The 15,747-nt window shown below is 44.8% G+C and overlaps 2 protein-coding genes across 9 annotated transcripts; one reads left to right on the forward strand and one right to left on the reverse strand.

Annotated features, from left to right (window-relative positions):
* Positions 1–975: 975 nt before the first annotated feature.
* On the reverse strand, positions 976–4,422 carry LOC120681992 (tyrosine-protein phosphatase RLPH2-like). 4 transcript variants are annotated; one of them, XR_005678160.1, is made up of 5 exons: positions 3,781–4,417; positions 3,121–3,188; positions 2,854–3,033; positions 1,850–1,943; positions 1,518–1,661 (listed from the first exon to the last, which is right to left on the reverse strand). XR_005678160.1 is itself a non-coding variant. In XM_039963704.1 (4 exons), exons 1-4 carry the CDS (start codon positions 4,298–4,300, stop codon positions 1,315–1,317), a joined length of 945 nt encoding a protein of 314 aa, XP_039819638.1. In that variant the 5' UTR covers positions 4,301–4,411; the 3' UTR covers positions 976–1,314. The 4 variants fall into 4 exon arrangements, 3 of the variants coding, with proteins under 3 accessions (XP_039819638.1, XP_039819640.1, XP_039819639.1); XM_039963704.1 differs by lacking the exons at positions 1,518–1,661; positions 1,850–1,943 and adding an exon at positions 976–1,491 and having other exon boundaries at positions 3,781–4,411; XM_039963705.1 differs by having other exon boundaries at positions 1,523–1,943.
* A 132-nt stretch (positions 4,423–4,554) lies between these two features.
* On the forward strand, positions 4,555–9,995 carry LOC120681991 (histone deacetylase 9-like). Of its 5 annotated transcripts, none has more exons than XM_039963699.1 (14): positions 4,556–4,741; positions 5,479–5,591; positions 5,679–5,796; positions 6,186–6,260; positions 6,341–6,560; positions 6,936–6,999; positions 7,782–7,874; positions 7,958–8,066; positions 8,337–8,386; positions 8,464–8,554; positions 8,730–8,800; positions 8,974–9,072; positions 9,279–9,345; positions 9,594–9,995. In XM_039963699.1, exons 1-14 carry the CDS (start codon positions 4,705–4,707, stop codon positions 9,677–9,679), a joined length of 1,293 nt encoding a protein of 430 aa, XP_039819633.1. In that variant the 5' UTR covers positions 4,556–4,704; the 3' UTR covers positions 9,680–9,995. The 5 variants fall into 5 exon arrangements, with proteins under 5 accessions (XP_039819634.1, XP_039819633.1, XP_039819636.1 ...); XM_039963702.1 differs by having other exon boundaries at positions 4,594–4,741; positions 5,479–5,535; positions 5,679–5,873; XM_039963703.1 differs by having other exon boundaries at positions 4,597–4,741; positions 5,479–5,535; positions 5,679–5,873; positions 6,354–6,560.
* The last annotated feature ends 5,752 nt before the right edge of the window (positions 9,996–15,747 follow it).

The raw sequence follows: 15,747 nt of genomic DNA on the forward strand, positions 1-15,747 counted from the left end.
AGTGGTAAGAAAAAACAAAAAAAAAGGCGCGGTGCTTTTAGCTGCTTGGTTCACATGAGTCACGGGCTCACAGCTAATCACGCCGTGTTTCCATCATGGTGTTCGCGTGCTGTCCTCCGATGGCGGCGGCTAGTCACTGGACTGATAATAAAACTTCTAATCTGGCACACAAAAAGCGGCTTAGGATTCAGATGCCTCGGTTAAGTTCGAGTTTCGTTTTGATCAAACTCCCATGCCCCTTCTAAATATGGCGCCAAGTCTAAAACTCTAAGGGGGAGTACTCAGGCTCATTTCTTAACTTATATTGGCAGGGTTTTGATATACTAGTGAACACATGGCTGAAAAAAGTGTGTTGGTTGCCGATATATTCCTTGAAGTTGTTCATACAGATAGAGCATGCGTGTGTGCATCCACAAAGGTGAAAGTGTGTTTTCAAGAAAAAACAGCAAAATGCCCCTAATCATTGTCATCTAGCCTAATGTGCTCTTAATTGATTAGTCGTTAATCCAATACCGGGAAACGTGCACCCGTGCAGCTCACGCATAGTTTAATCGCTCGATGATCCTAGATACTCACCACAGATATTTTTGTATAGCATGTCGAGTGTCGACTGATGTTGACTAGTAGGCGCCGAGGTTGTATCTGCAGCAACCCGATTGCCCGATCGCTTTCTGTATCCCGGGCCAGATCGACGGGCGGCATCAGAAAGACAGAAACCGACGGACGAAAAGGCCCGGTACGATGGGGCCTACGAGGAGCCGCGCGCACCTCCCACACCGCGAATTTGGCCGGGCTGATATTTCGCCGCCCTACCCTCCAGCCTCTACCGCTAGAATTTCACGGCGCAAAATGGCAAGCGAGCCTGTACCGCACACGTGCCCGCCCCTTCCGAATCTGCCCAATGGCGTCAAGAGAGGGACTGACATGGCATGCTATCATGCTCGATGTTCCAATAGGGAAAAGAAATGCTGATGCGTACAAAGGCAACTAGGCAAGCCTTTTTTTTTGCCTTTATTCTCGAGACCTGGAAATCTCCAAATGGTCAAGACAGCCAGGCACCCCAACTGACAGGGATGGGAAATCTTCTTGTCCAGGTTGACGGTATCAAGGTATAGTACAACAAAGTTTACATTTCGCACTTCACAGTTGTGAGTTGTGACTGTACATGCCAAAACACAGGTCTGGACCTCAAACCTCTTATTTCCTATAGCCGTTGCACCTGTTAATTGTTTGGTATGACACATGACCACAGGCAGTAGCAACTAGCAAGGGGGAAAAAACAGCACCTCCCTGCTCATGATCATGACATCCACATCAATCCTGTGACGTGGTTCCCTCCGTGCTTCTGATCAATGTCTTTGAGGGAAAAACGATAGCAGCTATAGGTTTGTCTTCATACCCACCGCCTTCATCGATGATGAATCGGAGGCCGTTGATGTGGAGCTGCCCATGGTGACCGCTGACAATGATGGTATGCTTCCCAGTCAGATCCTAAAAACAGGTTGTCACAATATTAGAGTTTGCATTTCTATTCTTGTGATATGCTTAAACAGGAATACAATGGCGCCCATGAATTCAGAGAGCATAAGAACGTGCCCCACCGGCCCACCCAATAGTCAGGTCATATGAGTGCCATGTGTATCCCCCATGAGCAAAAATCAACAACAACAACAGCATAGCCTTTTTCTTGTGGGTTTCAAATCCATTAGAGTGGCTATTTTTTATGCTGGTTTGCCAAAACCTAACGCAACCCTCCTCCTTTACCCGGGCTTGGGACCGGCTATGCTGAGACGACTCAGGAGAGAGAGAGTCTTCCAGTTAGCATAGGCGGAGTTATGAGCAAAAATCATGTACAAGAAATTTATACAGGCAGTCCATCACATGCATTGTCCCCCATCCGCATGCCCTCATGCTCGCTTGTTTCAGTGGAAATGAAAAAAGTCCTACATCAAGTGAAAAGGACAAAGATTACAGCCAAAGCCTAGAGAATACCCATTGTCTTAGGTATCAAGTTCACTAATTTGTGGATGAAGTGATGATTTTCAACCAAATACACAATGGCATAATAAGTTTGGCTATCACAAGGTAATCGTGCAATTAGCATGGGTAACTCTTTTTTTTGGGGGGGGGGGGGGTGGGGGTGAGGGGAGGGATTTCACCTAATAATGAAATGCCTTAACTGCACTGAAGTTTCTAGCAAAATAATGAGAACGTTCCTAACCATCCAACTTTCAAAGTATCAATCGTCTTGAGAAACTTATTTGGTTTCCTCATAGGGTGTCCCACTAACCATCTATGTGCGGAGAGAGGAGACATATGGCCACATTAAACGTATTGTTTTTCTCTCTTAAATTATGGACTGGAAAAAATGAACTGTGGGGTGGGTTCAAGGGTCAAGACTTAAAGTGAGCAGGCTCCACTCAGCTCAGCAGTCTCCAAACAATCACAAACTAAACTCCAATAGAAAGGTTAAGTTTAATGCTGACAGATCTACTAAAATGATGTAATCATGTAATATAAGGTGAATGACATGAACTTTAGTACAGAAGATCCTTCATATTGTAGTGGACCTTTAGTACAGAAGAAGTGCAAATGATATAAAGTAGTGAATTGTATATCGTAAAGCATTTATAGACCATGCAGGCCTCTGTGCTGAAATGCATGGTACAGCAAAAAGCATTCTGCAGAGTATGTCGCATCACCAAGTAGGTCAATATTCGTTTTGAAAAGAAACAAGTAGGTTAGTATTAGTCAATATTCGTTTTGAAAAGAAACAAGTAGGCTAATATTAAAAGTCAGACAAGTTTTCTTGTTTGATGAAATAGAGAGAAATAAGATCACATAGTAGCTCACCTTTGGTGTGTTCCAAACATCCTGCCTCCCGCTAAGCATTGGAACCTTTGGCACCCTTGTGTCTCTAGTTCTTAGAACTCTAAGCTGCTCATTCAAATCTACGGACTTCTCTAGGCCAGCATGAACTGCAATTAGATTGCAAATGATTTGGCCTTCATCCATATCAATGGGCACGTGTTCCTGTCATGCAACCGTAACCTGAATGCCGAAGGAGCAATTGCTTTTTGCATGCAAACTTACAATTCGCACAATAAAAATAATACCCACCTCTTCATGGATCCAAACCAAGTCACGCAGAAACCTCTTATGCTCCTCCGGCACAGCCATTGCAAGATCTATGATGAACCAACAGCAAATTAGAAGATATTTTTGTTTGAAACTGGGAATTGTTTGCTGCAAACTAGAAATTGTTTGGTTAATCTCACGTAGGAGATTCTGAAAGACTAATTCCTTGTTTTGCATCTCAAGAAAGCTAAATGGTTAGTACATTGCACTATCGGTGAATAGCTTGCCAGGTTTTAGTGTGTTTATGTGTTAAATCTAAAACTACATCAAAGCAGATTCTAGAAGATTCAGTATAGGTAATATTAATCATCTAGGGTAGAACTCTCCTAAATTGCTATTCCTAATATTGTTATTAGGAAACCGTGCGTCCGTTTAGCAAGCAAGCAAATCGTAGGTTTCCTGTCTGTTTGGATTTCAATATTTCTGAAGTTTCATGCAGTCCCGTGAGAGATTGATTGAATATGAACACAATATGCAGAGCCTGCATTTTGGAAGCGTGCTGCAGCTGTAACATAGCAAACCGTTTGATAGGCTCCATGGCAAATTGCATCGGTTGATAACTACAGTCTATACTCTAGTACACGACCGCAAGTATTAACTGATTAAGCCAGGAACGAAACCGATGCGAAACTATAAACTGACCAGGGGAACCATGGGCGACGCCGTAGGACTCGAAGGTGGGCTGCGCGTCGTAGATGGAGCCCCTGTACGGCAGCCCCTTCTTCGGGTTCCACCTATCCTTGATGACCCCGCCCCACCGCCTCCCCTGCACGTGCATGCCCTCGTAGCCCGGCCCGCGGAACCACCCCTCGTGCTCCTCGTTGTGGAGGTATTCGTCCCAGGTGGCCGAGAATGGGGAGCCGTCGGGAGGCGGCGGCAGCACCCCGACGAACGCGGCGAAGGCGAGGTCGTGGTTGCCGCAGAGGAAGACGTGGCGCTGCGCGGGGTGGCGCTGCGGGAGCGCGAGGAGGAAGTCGAGGACCCTGCGGGTGTGCGGGCCGCGGTCGTTGTAGTCGCCGAGGAAGATGACCAGCGCGGTGGCGAAGGCGTCGGCGGGGAGCGCGGATTGGAGGTTGGACCAGAGGCTCTCCAGCTTCGTGATGTAGCCGTGCACGTCGCCCACGCAGATCACCGTGCGTGGCGGGGCCGAGGGAGATGACATCGCGCCGGAGTTCCCGCCGCGGCGGCTCGCCGGAGGGCGGAGGCTGCTTCACTGCAGAGAAGCGGGTAGCGAGCGGATCGCCAGAGATTATCCTGTGAGGTGCCTTCGGCTCCAGCTGCCTTGCATTACCGCGGGGAAGATATTAACCGTTCGATGCCGGGGTCGACTGATCACGGCCGTCCACCCCGATCCAGAACCTTCCCCACTTCCCCTTTCGCCCCCGATCGGACTTTTCGGACGGCGGCTCTCCCCCTCGCCGAGCCCAGCCCCGCCCCGCCCCGCCCTGCCCCGCCCCACCACCGTCGCGCTCGCCTGGTCCGGGGCTCCGGACTCCGTTTTCCTACACGGCCCCGATTTTCCCAGACCCCTCCGCCGCCGCGCTCAGGAGTCAGGAGTGAGGCGAGATGCTGGAGAAAGACCGGATATCCTACTTCTACGACGGTACATTCGCGGTGCTCCCTGTTCCCCTCTTCATTCTCACCATACGCTGCAAAACCCTAGCTCTCGCCGCAGTCGGAACTCGCAATTCTTACTCCTCTTCGGTGTCGCACCGCGCGCGGGCAGCTATGATTTTAAGCGCTAAAGCGGGGATGCTACGGGGACAGAGTAATTCGGTTTTGTTACGCTGATTTCAAGCTGCGCGACGTGATCAATGCTCATGGAGTTCGCCTTGTGCTCAGCTGGAATTTGTTCATTAGCACAGGGAAACTGTGTTTGGACCTTTCAGGACTTGCTGGATTGGAATTGGGGCTGCTTTGCTCATTGACCTAATTAACAAGGCCTGGCGCTAGGTAGTTATAGTTTAGCTTAGGATTTATGGTTTGTCCTGACTCAGATAACACTGGTGCCAATGTATCCCTTGGGTCAAGATTCTAGTGGAATTCGTTGTGCTCTATATCCATGTTTGGGAGGCTGCACTAAAATTCCATTTGGTTATTTCGGTGTTCAACAAATAGAGATTCTTGAACAGTTGATTGTCATTGTGTTGTCTGCATATTCAAGATTGTTTTATCCACGTTCTACAAAATGAAAAACAAGTGATAATGCCCTCACTCAAGGTCCTTTATTACTGCATTGATATAAAGTCCCACCCAGTTTTTTCGAATATGTAAAATATTTTATTTGTTCAAATGCGTGATTGCTTGCTTAATAGTTTCTTCTGTGGACGACCATTTCAGGAGATGTGGGCAATGTCTACTTTGGACCAAATCATCCCATGAAGCCACATCGTCTTTGTATGACACATCACCTTGTTCTTTCATATGGACTTCATAAAAAGATGGAGATATATGTCAGTATTGAATTTCATTTATCAGTTTCTTTGGACTCATGAAGAGTGTAATATGTAATGCTATTTTGCAATCAATGACTTTTGCAGAGACCACACAAAGCATATCCAATAGAGTTTGCCCAGTTCCATTCTGCTGATTATGTCGAATTCTTGCACCGGATAACTCCTGACACTCAACACCTATATGCAAGTGAATTAACTAGATGTATGGATGCCAGGGGTTTTCTCTTCTTCAAACTACTCTACCAGACTTCGCTAATTTCACAATGAAAAACATGCCATGTAACGTGCTGCTCATGTTTCATTCTTATACCTTAATTTATTCTGGTTACTTAGATCTAAGGTGCTACCACACTTGTATGTTGATTAAGCCTTCATGTATATAATTAATAGAATAGAAAGAAAACACATTATCATCATTGACATTTCAAACAGTTGTTGTATACAATAAATGTAAGGTTAGCTATTTCCGAGGTTTGTAGCTTCGATGATGTACCTATTTGACACAAATTGAAGACTCTGTCAAGTGTAACCTTCTTCCTTTTGGAGTTTTCTGACTTGACTTACCTGGGACTTTGTTTTTTCTCTGTTCAGTCAATCTTGGAGAAGACTGCCCAGTCTTTGATAATTTGTTTGAGTTCTGCCAAATCTATGCTGGAGGAACTTTAGGTAATAATATTAAGATCACCGAGGGTCTGAGGCTTCTTTCTATTATATGAACTCTCTAAGGTGTTCTTTATTCTTTTTAGATGCTGCTCGCAGATTGAATCATAAATCGTGTGACATTGCCATTAATTGGGCCGGTGGGCTGCATCATGCGAAAAAGTGTGAGGCATCAGGCTTTTGCTACATTAATGATCTAGTTTTGGGAATTCTGGAGCTTCTTAAGTACCATGCTAGGGTTCTATATATTGACATTGATGTCCATCATGGAGATGGAGTTGAAGAAGCTTTTTATTTCACAGACAGGTTCATGCTTTTCCACTAAAAGATATTTATTGCAATTTTCCTATCTAATCTTTTTGGTTTTGCCTTGACTATTTTCCAATTAGAAGGGCGGGCCTGGTGCAGCGGTAGAGCCTACCGTCTGTAACCGGAAGGTCCCGGGTTCGAGCCCCAGCCTCTGCACATTTGTGTGGGTAAGGCTTGGGGCTTAAAAACAACCCTTCCCCAGACCCTGCACAGTGCGGGAAGCCTACGGCACTGGGTACGCCCTTGACTATTTTCCAATTAAGTTTCCATGCCTTTGGCATGTATAGTTGTTGGTATCTTGTACTGTGGTAATGCCTGAGTGTCTTCGAAGTGTTTCAGATTTCTTTCGTGTTTCTCTTCAATGTTTTGCAGGGTAATGACTGTGAGTTTCCACAAGTATGGTGACCTGTTCTTTCCTGGCACGGGTGATATTAAGGTAAGCTTCAACTAACAAGTATCATGAATAATTTTATATATTTCATTTCTTCTTTTAGCTTTCTGTCAAGAAAAAAAAAAGGTGTGTAATGCACAGATGCAGGCAACTAGATTATATCATAATTCTAGTTTGATTTCTGTTCACTTTTGCATATTTATGGCATTTGATTTTTTTTCCTTGCATGTGTTATGCATAAACTAAAGTTGAATGTGCCTATTCTGAGTTGTCTGAAACACAGAAACAGAAGAGATTGTTGCTCACTTTAATTGGCTCACAATGAAAATCATAATTAGGAAGAACCTATGTTTTTACTAAAATTTTATATGCTCCTCATTCTTATTTACTCTCCTCATTCTAATTTACTAATACTCATTCTGATTTACTAAAACTGGGTCACAGTCAAAGAGTTGATGGTTTACTTGTCAAAGTCGGTAACACTGGAGGTAGTCTATTGTTGGGAATAATTGCAGCAGAATCCCCATTTTCAGTTTTTGTTCACTGTCTTCTGTCATTCGAAAGCTGTAACTGTAAATGTAACGATCATTTTTTTTAATTAAGTGTAACTATCATTACCCCGCTGAAGTGTGTCTTATACTGGACATTGGGCAATTCGACATCATGTATTAATAGAGTAATGGTTGATCAAAGGTTTTGTCCTAATGAAGCGAAGTTAGCTTAACAATTTCAAACTGGGGGAGTAATGATGAGACCTTTGGTATTGTTATATAGATTCTGTTTCAATGGATGTACTCTTCGTGCTGATTTACCTATTGTCGTTGAAGGATATAGGAGAAAGGGAAGGAAAATATTATGCCATCAACATTCCACTTAAAGATGGGATAGATGACACCAGCTTTACTCGTCTTTTTAAAACAGTAGGCTCCCTGTACTGTATCCCTTTCTTGTTATTGTTGTCATTGTTCTTAGTCCCATCAAGTCATGTGAGTTTATCATGCAGATTATTGCCAAGGTTGTTGAGACATATCTGCCTGGTGCTATTGTTCTTCAATGTGGGGCTGATTCATTGGCAAGGGACCGTTTGGGCTGCTTCAATCTCTCCATTGAAGGTTCTACAGTTCTTAACTGTATATATATGCAGTGTCAGCAAGATAATTAGTTATCTATGTTTGATACGCTTAGATGAGCTGCTAGTGTATCATTTGTAGGGATGGGAAGCCTTATTACATCCTTAATTCCTCAATTTCACTGTTTTGCACATTTTCTTTGGATCAATGGTGCTTTTGAGCTCCTTTGGACTTTCCGCCTAGCTTCTTTAGTCTAAGCTTCCTAAATTATTATCATTATTACTTACTGGCTTTTTCTGTTTTCATGAACAGGCCATGCTGAATGTGTAAAGTTTGTCAAAAAATTCAATATTCCCCTTCTGGTATGGGATATTACTGTTATGAGATATCTCTCTGTCTGACTTTAATAGGCTATCAAACATATTCTCTCATCATTCAGGTAACAGGAGGTGGTGGATACACCAAGGAGAATGTAGCACGGTGTTGGGCTGTTGAAACTGGGGTCCTTTTAGACACAGAACTCCCAAATGGTATCTTATTTATTCATTCATCTTTCATCTGGTTTTTGGGTGAAGCAGCTAGTAGCCTTGTTATCCTCAGTACACACAACATCCCACATGTTCTTTCCATTCATATGAGATTTTCTGATATTTCCTTGTATAGTTGTTCACGCTGTGGAGTTTTACTTTGGCATTTTCTTTGCAGAGATTCCAAACAATGACTACATTGAGTACTTCGCTCCAGATTATACACTGAAAGTTGCAAATTTGAACATGGTAAAAAAAAACATTTTCTCTCTATTGAGTGACTCGTTTATAATATTGAACTGTGGCTCAACTATTTGACAAGTTGTTAATCAATAAGTGTTACTGGAAGCCTGAAACTTTCATATGTTTTGTGAGGATTGAAAATGATTTATGACTACATACCTATTGTTCAACTGGAGTAGGACAATTTGAATAGTAAGACCTATCTCAGTTCAATCAAAGTGCAAGTCATGGAGAGTTTGCGGTCCATACAGCATGCTCCTGGTGTTCAGATGCAAGAGGTTAGGCTCTGTCTCTTCTCCTAGTTGTTTATTTTGTGCACTTGCATGGTGAAACCTTCCAACCAAACAGGTTATGTAAATAAGGGGCAGTATCAGAAGTTCAACGCACTAAAATATGCGTTTCCACCGGGATTTTTTTTTTCGTTTCTGAAGACATTTTATTTGCTTGTTTTTCTGAAGGGGTCATGTAAAAAATCATTTTGCAGGTTCCACCAGATTTTTATATCCCTGATTTTGACGAAGATGAGCTGGATCCTGATGAACGTGTTGACCGTAAGTGAAATATTTCTGGCCCTATGTTGCTTATGTAAAAACGAGCTAATGATTTGTCTGAAGATCAGGAGTTCTCTAGATTCGTGTGCATGGCAAATGCTCCTTCAATTTTCCATTTTGTATATGAAATAACGTGATACAGTCTTTATTAGTCTCTGGCAGTCATTCACATGTTAACATAATTCGTGCTTTCAAGAAGCTTCGGTCAATTCTGTGCTTACAGCAGAGCTTTGTAATGTGTTATCCAGAGCATACCCAAGACAAGCAGATTCACCGTGATGATGAGTATTATGAAGGCGACAACGACAACGATCATGACGATGGCACTCACTAATCTGTACCTCTGGGCATGTAATGGTGTATATGGAAACTGAGAACCTTCACTGTTGTTGTGTAGCTCATCGGGCTTGAGGTGGAGTTGTGTGCGGATTTTTACAGTCGGCTGTAACGTACCAAGTTCGAAGTATTTGGGTTCTGACCCTTACTCAATCACTCTATGTAGTACAACACTTCCCGTTTTTCTTCATACGGGTACCCGGATTGTAGAGTTGTCCTGAACAGAGTCAGGTTGGGCAGCCTCAAACTATTGTTCATTTTTTTACAAGTCATTCACTATAGGAAATGCGAGTTTGTGGGGTTATGAAAATAAATCGTGAGTGATTTTCACAATTCCAAGCTTGGACAAGCCGGTCAGTCACGCGAGGCATCGTGCCTGTCTCGCGTGCCCGCCCGCCCCCCACCCCCCCCCCCCCCCCCCCCCCCCCCCCCCCCCCCACGGGCACGGGCGGAGCCGCCTCACTCTCCCTGCCGCAGCTGCGCACGACCTGGCGGTTCACTTTTAGTCCTCGTACTTGCTCCTAGTAGTAGCTAGCTACTCCTAGCTAGCCGGCCAGCGCATTCGCATGGACATGGGGATCGCGGGAGGGGCGCGGCTACTTATAATTCTTGCTTGTTTGCATTCCTTCTCATTATTTTCTTCTTTTGATGCTGACCTTGGTCTTACCCAGTGGCGGAACTGGAGAAAAAAATTTAAGGGAGGCGGACAAACATATGCAATTTCTCAATTTTATCCTTAAATTTCCTGCCGAAGCTTAACTTCGTCCCTAAACTTTTAAACGGTCATTTCATTCCTCAAACTTCTCCATTCATCTCAATTTAATCATTTGTCCCAAGCAGTGTTGCTATAGCGGTTTCGTGAAGCTGCAACTATGCCCACTCCATTAGCGGCACTAATAGCATTTTTTGGACCTTGCCGCTAAATCCTATAGCCTCTATTTAAAACATTGATCCTAAGTGGTATGCCGTGTTGTCACATCTTGTCAGTGTACGGCTTTAAGGGAGTTCATCCGAATATATTTATTATACAAGCATACAAAGATTCCTTAAGTGTGTGTGAACCAATATATGTAGCTACTAAAAAACTAGGAACACTTGGATGCTGATATGATATGCTAATTGCTAAACACGTAGAATAGAGGACTAACTTAAACTGTCTGAAAAAGATTGAGGACTGAAACGGTCATTTAGAAAGTTTAGGGATGAAGTTGACCCTTAATTAAAAATTCAGGGACAAGATATAAGATTCCTCCAAGAAAAACCAATCTTTCTTTTCGTTTTGCATTGATTTTCTATAAAAGTTTGTTCTAATTTTATCAACTAATTATGTAATATGCATTAATTTTCTATTTTTTAGGGGGCGCCCTGCCCCCCCCCCCCCCCCCCACCCCCCAAGTTCCGCCACTGGTGTTACCATAATGGAGGTTCCTAGGCAAAACTGTTGTGGCGGTTACACACCTAATCCATTCCCTTGGAAATTATGGTTTTACAGTACTGCTATGCTATGCTCAGCAGCTCGAGTTGAACAAATTTTAATGTCTATTCTTTTCGTTTGGCTGTGGCTGGTGGCTGGTACTGATTTGTTATGAGAGATAAATATTGCTGGCTGGCTGGTGGCTGGTGCTGATTTGGTGTGAGAGAAAAACACTGCTGGATGGTTGGCTGACAAGCCAAGCGAACAAAGTGTTGACAGCCAATTCTGGCAGATCAGAGACCGACCGGTTTGACCGGTCGGGCCGACCAATCAGACCGATCTGTCCAGTTGTATTCCGAGTGGGCTTCGTTTTATTTGGTAAATTCTTGTACAAACCGACTTGGAGAGGGGTACGACTTCCCCGGCCTACAAATATAAAGGCTAAGGCCGATTGAGGTATTCTCAATCGAATCAATACAAAATACATCTACTTTTTGCTCCTCTCAAACCCTAGCTTTTCCAAACCCTAACTCTGTTCTTCCTGCGTCTCGACAGCGTTTGAAGGCGTTCTGAGTGGCATGCCGACCTCAGAGCAACCCTAGCTGCGTAAGCTCCGACGGGGTCCCTCCCGAGCTCGTGTTTCTAGGCTCGACGTGGTTCTCTGCACCCGACCGGTCAGACCGGTTGGCGCAACCGGTCAGACCGGTTCGCCCAGAGTACTGCTGGTGTTGATCGTTTTGACGATCGTTCGCGCGTTCTAGCGCATTCGAGTGTGTTGGCGCGATTCTGTGTCAACATAATTTTTGGCGACTCCGCTGGGGATAGATTAATCTGGTTTTAAAACCGATCTAATCTACTCCTTGAAGAAGATGGGCTCTTCAGAGATCGACAAGGAAAACATCATCACGGCTACAATGGAGGAGCTCACCGAAGAGGAGTGCAAGGCCTACCTTCTTGTGGAGGAGCACGTCAAGGCTCAATTTCTGAAGGGCTTCAAGAAGGATCGTGGTGGCCTCGTCAAGAGGGTGGAGGAGTTCGTATTGCCGTCTCTCAAGCTTAGCAAGGATAAGATTGAAGAGATACCCAATGTAAGCCTCACTCCCTCTGATATGTTTAATAAGATGTCATCCATGATGGATCAAAAGATTGTTGCTGCACAAGCCGCTGCGGGTGACGTTTTAATTAAATTGAGTAGTGATATTGATGAGCTTAAAGGCAAAAAAACCCATGTCAGATCCTAACTCATCAGATCCAAGTTCGGCTACCCCTAAGTTCACATCTGAACCATTCTATGGTATGCCGCCGAACTCGTTTCCAGGGCAATCCCCGCCACCATCGACTGTGTATACTGCACTTGCCGGACCGGTCCCACAAACCGGTCAGACCGGTTACTCAGTACCGTCACCGGTGCCTCTTGAGACAATTCCAGGTTCGGCTGTCCCTAGCCGAACTAATGAGTTGTTACTATATACACCACCTCGCACCACTACTGTAGCAGGGTGGTCATGAGGATCTGGACCTAACCATTGACCTATCCCAACTTCCTCACAGACGATGCCACATGGAAATCCTAATACACATCGTCAATTTTCTGAGTTTTATACCAGCCAGCACTATCAAGCCGATCTCCTTAAGTTCAAGGAAGATTTGGCTAATACAATTAAGAGTAAACTTGGGGTGGATATGGGTTCTACGCGTTTATATCAAAAATCTTATCCTACCGAGTTTGATTTCGTTTCTTTTCCTGCTGGTTGGCGTATTCCCGAGTTTACTAAATTTAATGGTGATGATTCTCGTACAACTTGGGAACATGTTAGTCAGTATGTATTGCAGTTGGGAGAAGCCGGTTTCAATGAAGCTTTGCGTGCGCGTTTATTTTCTTTATCTTTGACTGGAACGGCTTTCTCTTGGTTTTCCTCGTTTGCTCCTAATTCTATTCGCAATTGGGCTCAGTTGGAGCATAAGTTTCATGATCACTTCTTTAGTGGGGAAACAGAAGCAAAATTGTTGGACTTAACATCGATTAAACAAGACCGTGATGAGTCTGCTTCGGATTATTTTAAAAGGTTTAAAGAAATTAAAAATCGGTGTTTTAGTTTGACGATTTCTGAAAAAGATTTGGCGGATTTGGCATTTAATGGTTTACGTTTGAAACAAAAACTTGAAGGTTTTGAATATCATACGGTGAATTTCTTGCAAGTCAAAGTTATGGGTTTAGAATTCAACCTTAAAAATATCAAAGATATCTTTAAGCCTCATTGGTCCAATACTCATATTCTTGATCATGAGTCGGATAGTTCGGACGATGAGAGCAAAGAGGTGTACGCCGCTAAGTTTGTTTGGCCATCAAAGGCCAAACCCGGTTCAGTTCTGTCGCTTAAGCCGATTCAAAAGAATCGGCAAGAAGAACTGAAATTTACGTTTGATGTTTCTAAGTGTGATCGGATTTTTGATGAATTACTTAAGAATGGTAACATCCGATTGTCACATGCTATTCCATCTCCCGACGAGCTTAAACGACATGCATATTGTAAGTGGCATAACTCTACATCTCATGCTACTAATGATTGTCATGTTTTCCGTCGACAGGTACAATCGGCTATTAATGAAGGACGATTGGTACTTTCTGAGATGCAAATTAATAAAGCCCCTTTCCCGCTAGAGTTGAACAATCCAAAGGTGCTCATTTGGCCAGAACAAGCCGAAGGAGCTAAGGGGAAGAATGTTGTCATCGGTGATCCAAGATCGATGAATACAAGTGACAAAATTCTTGCCAGGGAGGTTATCAACTAGAAGATTGATGATGGCAAGGATACTCTGAAGATCATCATCAGAAACCCAAGGCTCGAGGGGCAAGGAAGCTCTCCACCAGAAAATCGGTCTGCTGCTCAAGCACGACCGGACAGACCGGTGTCTCCGACCGATCAGACTGGTTCGACCAGTCAGACCGGCGCATCCAACCGGTCACACCGGCCTAGTGACCGTCCCCGGACTTTCAAGCCAAAGCGTCCGGAAGTGGGTACTTGGAAGACCAACGAGATGAAGGTGCAGGGAAGAGCTGCCAATCAGAAGCCCACCTTCAGTCAGTTGTTGAACAGTACACAAAGGCCGTTCAGAAAGATCGGCCGCTAAAAAACAGACCGCGATCACCACCGTGCCAAGATCGTCCAGTGTCCCCAAGAAGGGAATCCAGCCGGCGCAGAGGTGACGTCATCAAATTGTATCCTCCCCAGATGTGTGCTACCATGCCATGGGTACCACCGTTGTCAAATACAACAAATCCGGCGTGGGGGCATGAAGGGATATGCATGCAGTATTTTTCGATGCCTTACCGTCCACATTGTCAGGGGGGAAACTCAAGAGTGCCCTTGCACGACCGATTGGGATCACGCCAATCTGGTCCAGTGCAGCAGGCTGCACCGGTCAGACCGGTCACCACAGACCGGTCTCATCAGAGGCCAGGTCAAGCTCCTGTTCCAAGGTTCGAGTATCGCGTCAAGGAGAAGAAGGAGGAGTGGAAGCTTGTTGTTGATCCAGAAAAGCCTACAGCCGATGTTGTTCAAATCAGTGACATCAAGGTGCCCATAAAAGATATGGGCAATGAGCCGATGGACATAGAGAAATCGGTTGATGTTCCTTCACAAAAGCCAGTCATGGCTAATGATCATGAGGCCGGTAGCAGCAAGAGCGCAGCAGACAAGTACCATTAGCCTAGGTGGTGCCCTTTGGATTTGACTCATACACAGAAGAGGAAGTTGCAGCGCCTTCACAATAAAGAAAAGAAGAAGCCAGAGGAAGAGAAGATGAGGGATGAAGACTTCAACAGATACATGCCTATATTCCCTAAAGGCAAGGTTTGGAAGATCAAGACAGCCGATCAGCCAGCCAGACCGGTCGGACCGCCGCAGCCGACCGGTCAGACCGGTCCGACCGCTCTGACCAACCGGTCAGACCGGTCGAGTCCAGTGCAGAGCCAGCAGCCGAATCGGCGCCGCCTGTTTCGGTTCCTTCTGTTGTTGAAGCCCCAGCAGTTCCTCCAGCATCAGAAGATGAGGAATTGGTGGATTATGAGGCGTCTCCGAAACATACAACTTGGAAGTCAATGTGGTGCACTTGTCTTCAGACTACTTCGTGGTTCCGGAGGAAGACATGGCTCATCTTCAGTTTGGGCCCCATGAAGCTGTGTACCGGAAGCTAAGCGAGAAGGATAATCATCTCAAAGCTCTTTACATGAGAGGACACATCAACGGGAAGCCGGTGACTCGCATGATAGTGGACGGTGGGGCCATTGTAAATCTTATGCCCTACTCGTTGTACAAGAAACTTGGTGGCCAAAACGAGGACTTGATCAAGACGAGCATGACGGTTAGTGGCGTTGGTGGGAACGAGTCCATTAGTGCCAAAGGAGTTGCTTCCATGGAGCTCACCATTGGGAGTAAGACGCTCACTACGGCTTTCTTCGTCTCGAAGGTGCAAGGTAACTACAATTTGATTCTTGAGAGGGACTGGATTCATGCAAATTAATGTGTTCCTTCTACCTTGCATCAATTTCTTGTTCAGTGGATCGGCGATGAGGTTGAGGTGGTCCATGGAGACACTTCATTTTTTGTTGCTTTGGCCGATTCCGATTCTATTAGTGCACTTATCGGGCG

This window comes from Panicum virgatum, chromosome 7N, assembly GCF_016808335.1.
Source record: "Panicum virgatum strain AP13 chromosome 7N, P.virgatum_v5, whole genome shotgun sequence".
In the NCBI taxonomy this organism is placed as follows: Eukaryota; Viridiplantae; Streptophyta; class Magnoliopsida; order Poales; family Poaceae; genus Panicum; species Panicum virgatum.

Bases quoted from the DNA above. Each gene is read 5' to 3' on its own strand.
- LOC120681992 (XM_039963704.1), bottom strand. From the start codon at position 4,300: ATGTCATCTCCCTCGGCCCCGCCACGCACGGTGATCTGCGTGGGCGAC. The intron at 3,189-3,780 runs GTCAGTTTATAG...GGTTCATCATAG, and splicing joins CGTCGCCCATGGTTCCCCTG to ATCTTGCAATGGCTGTGCCG. The intron at 1,492-2,853 runs GTGAGCTACTAT...ACCTGTTTTTAG, and splicing joins ATGTTTGGAACACACCAAAG to GATCTGACTGGGAAGCATAC.
- LOC120681991 (XM_039963699.1), top strand. From the start codon at position 4,705: ATGCTGGAGAAAGACCGGATATCCTACTTCTACGACG. The intron at 6,261-6,340 runs GTAATAATATTA...TATTCTTTTTAG, and splicing joins CTATGCTGGAGGAACTTTAG to ATGCTGCTCGCAGATTGAAT. The intron at 9,073-9,278 runs GTTAGGCTCTGT...ATCATTTTGCAG, and splicing joins CTGGTGTTCAGATGCAAGAG to GTTCCACCAGATTTTTATAT.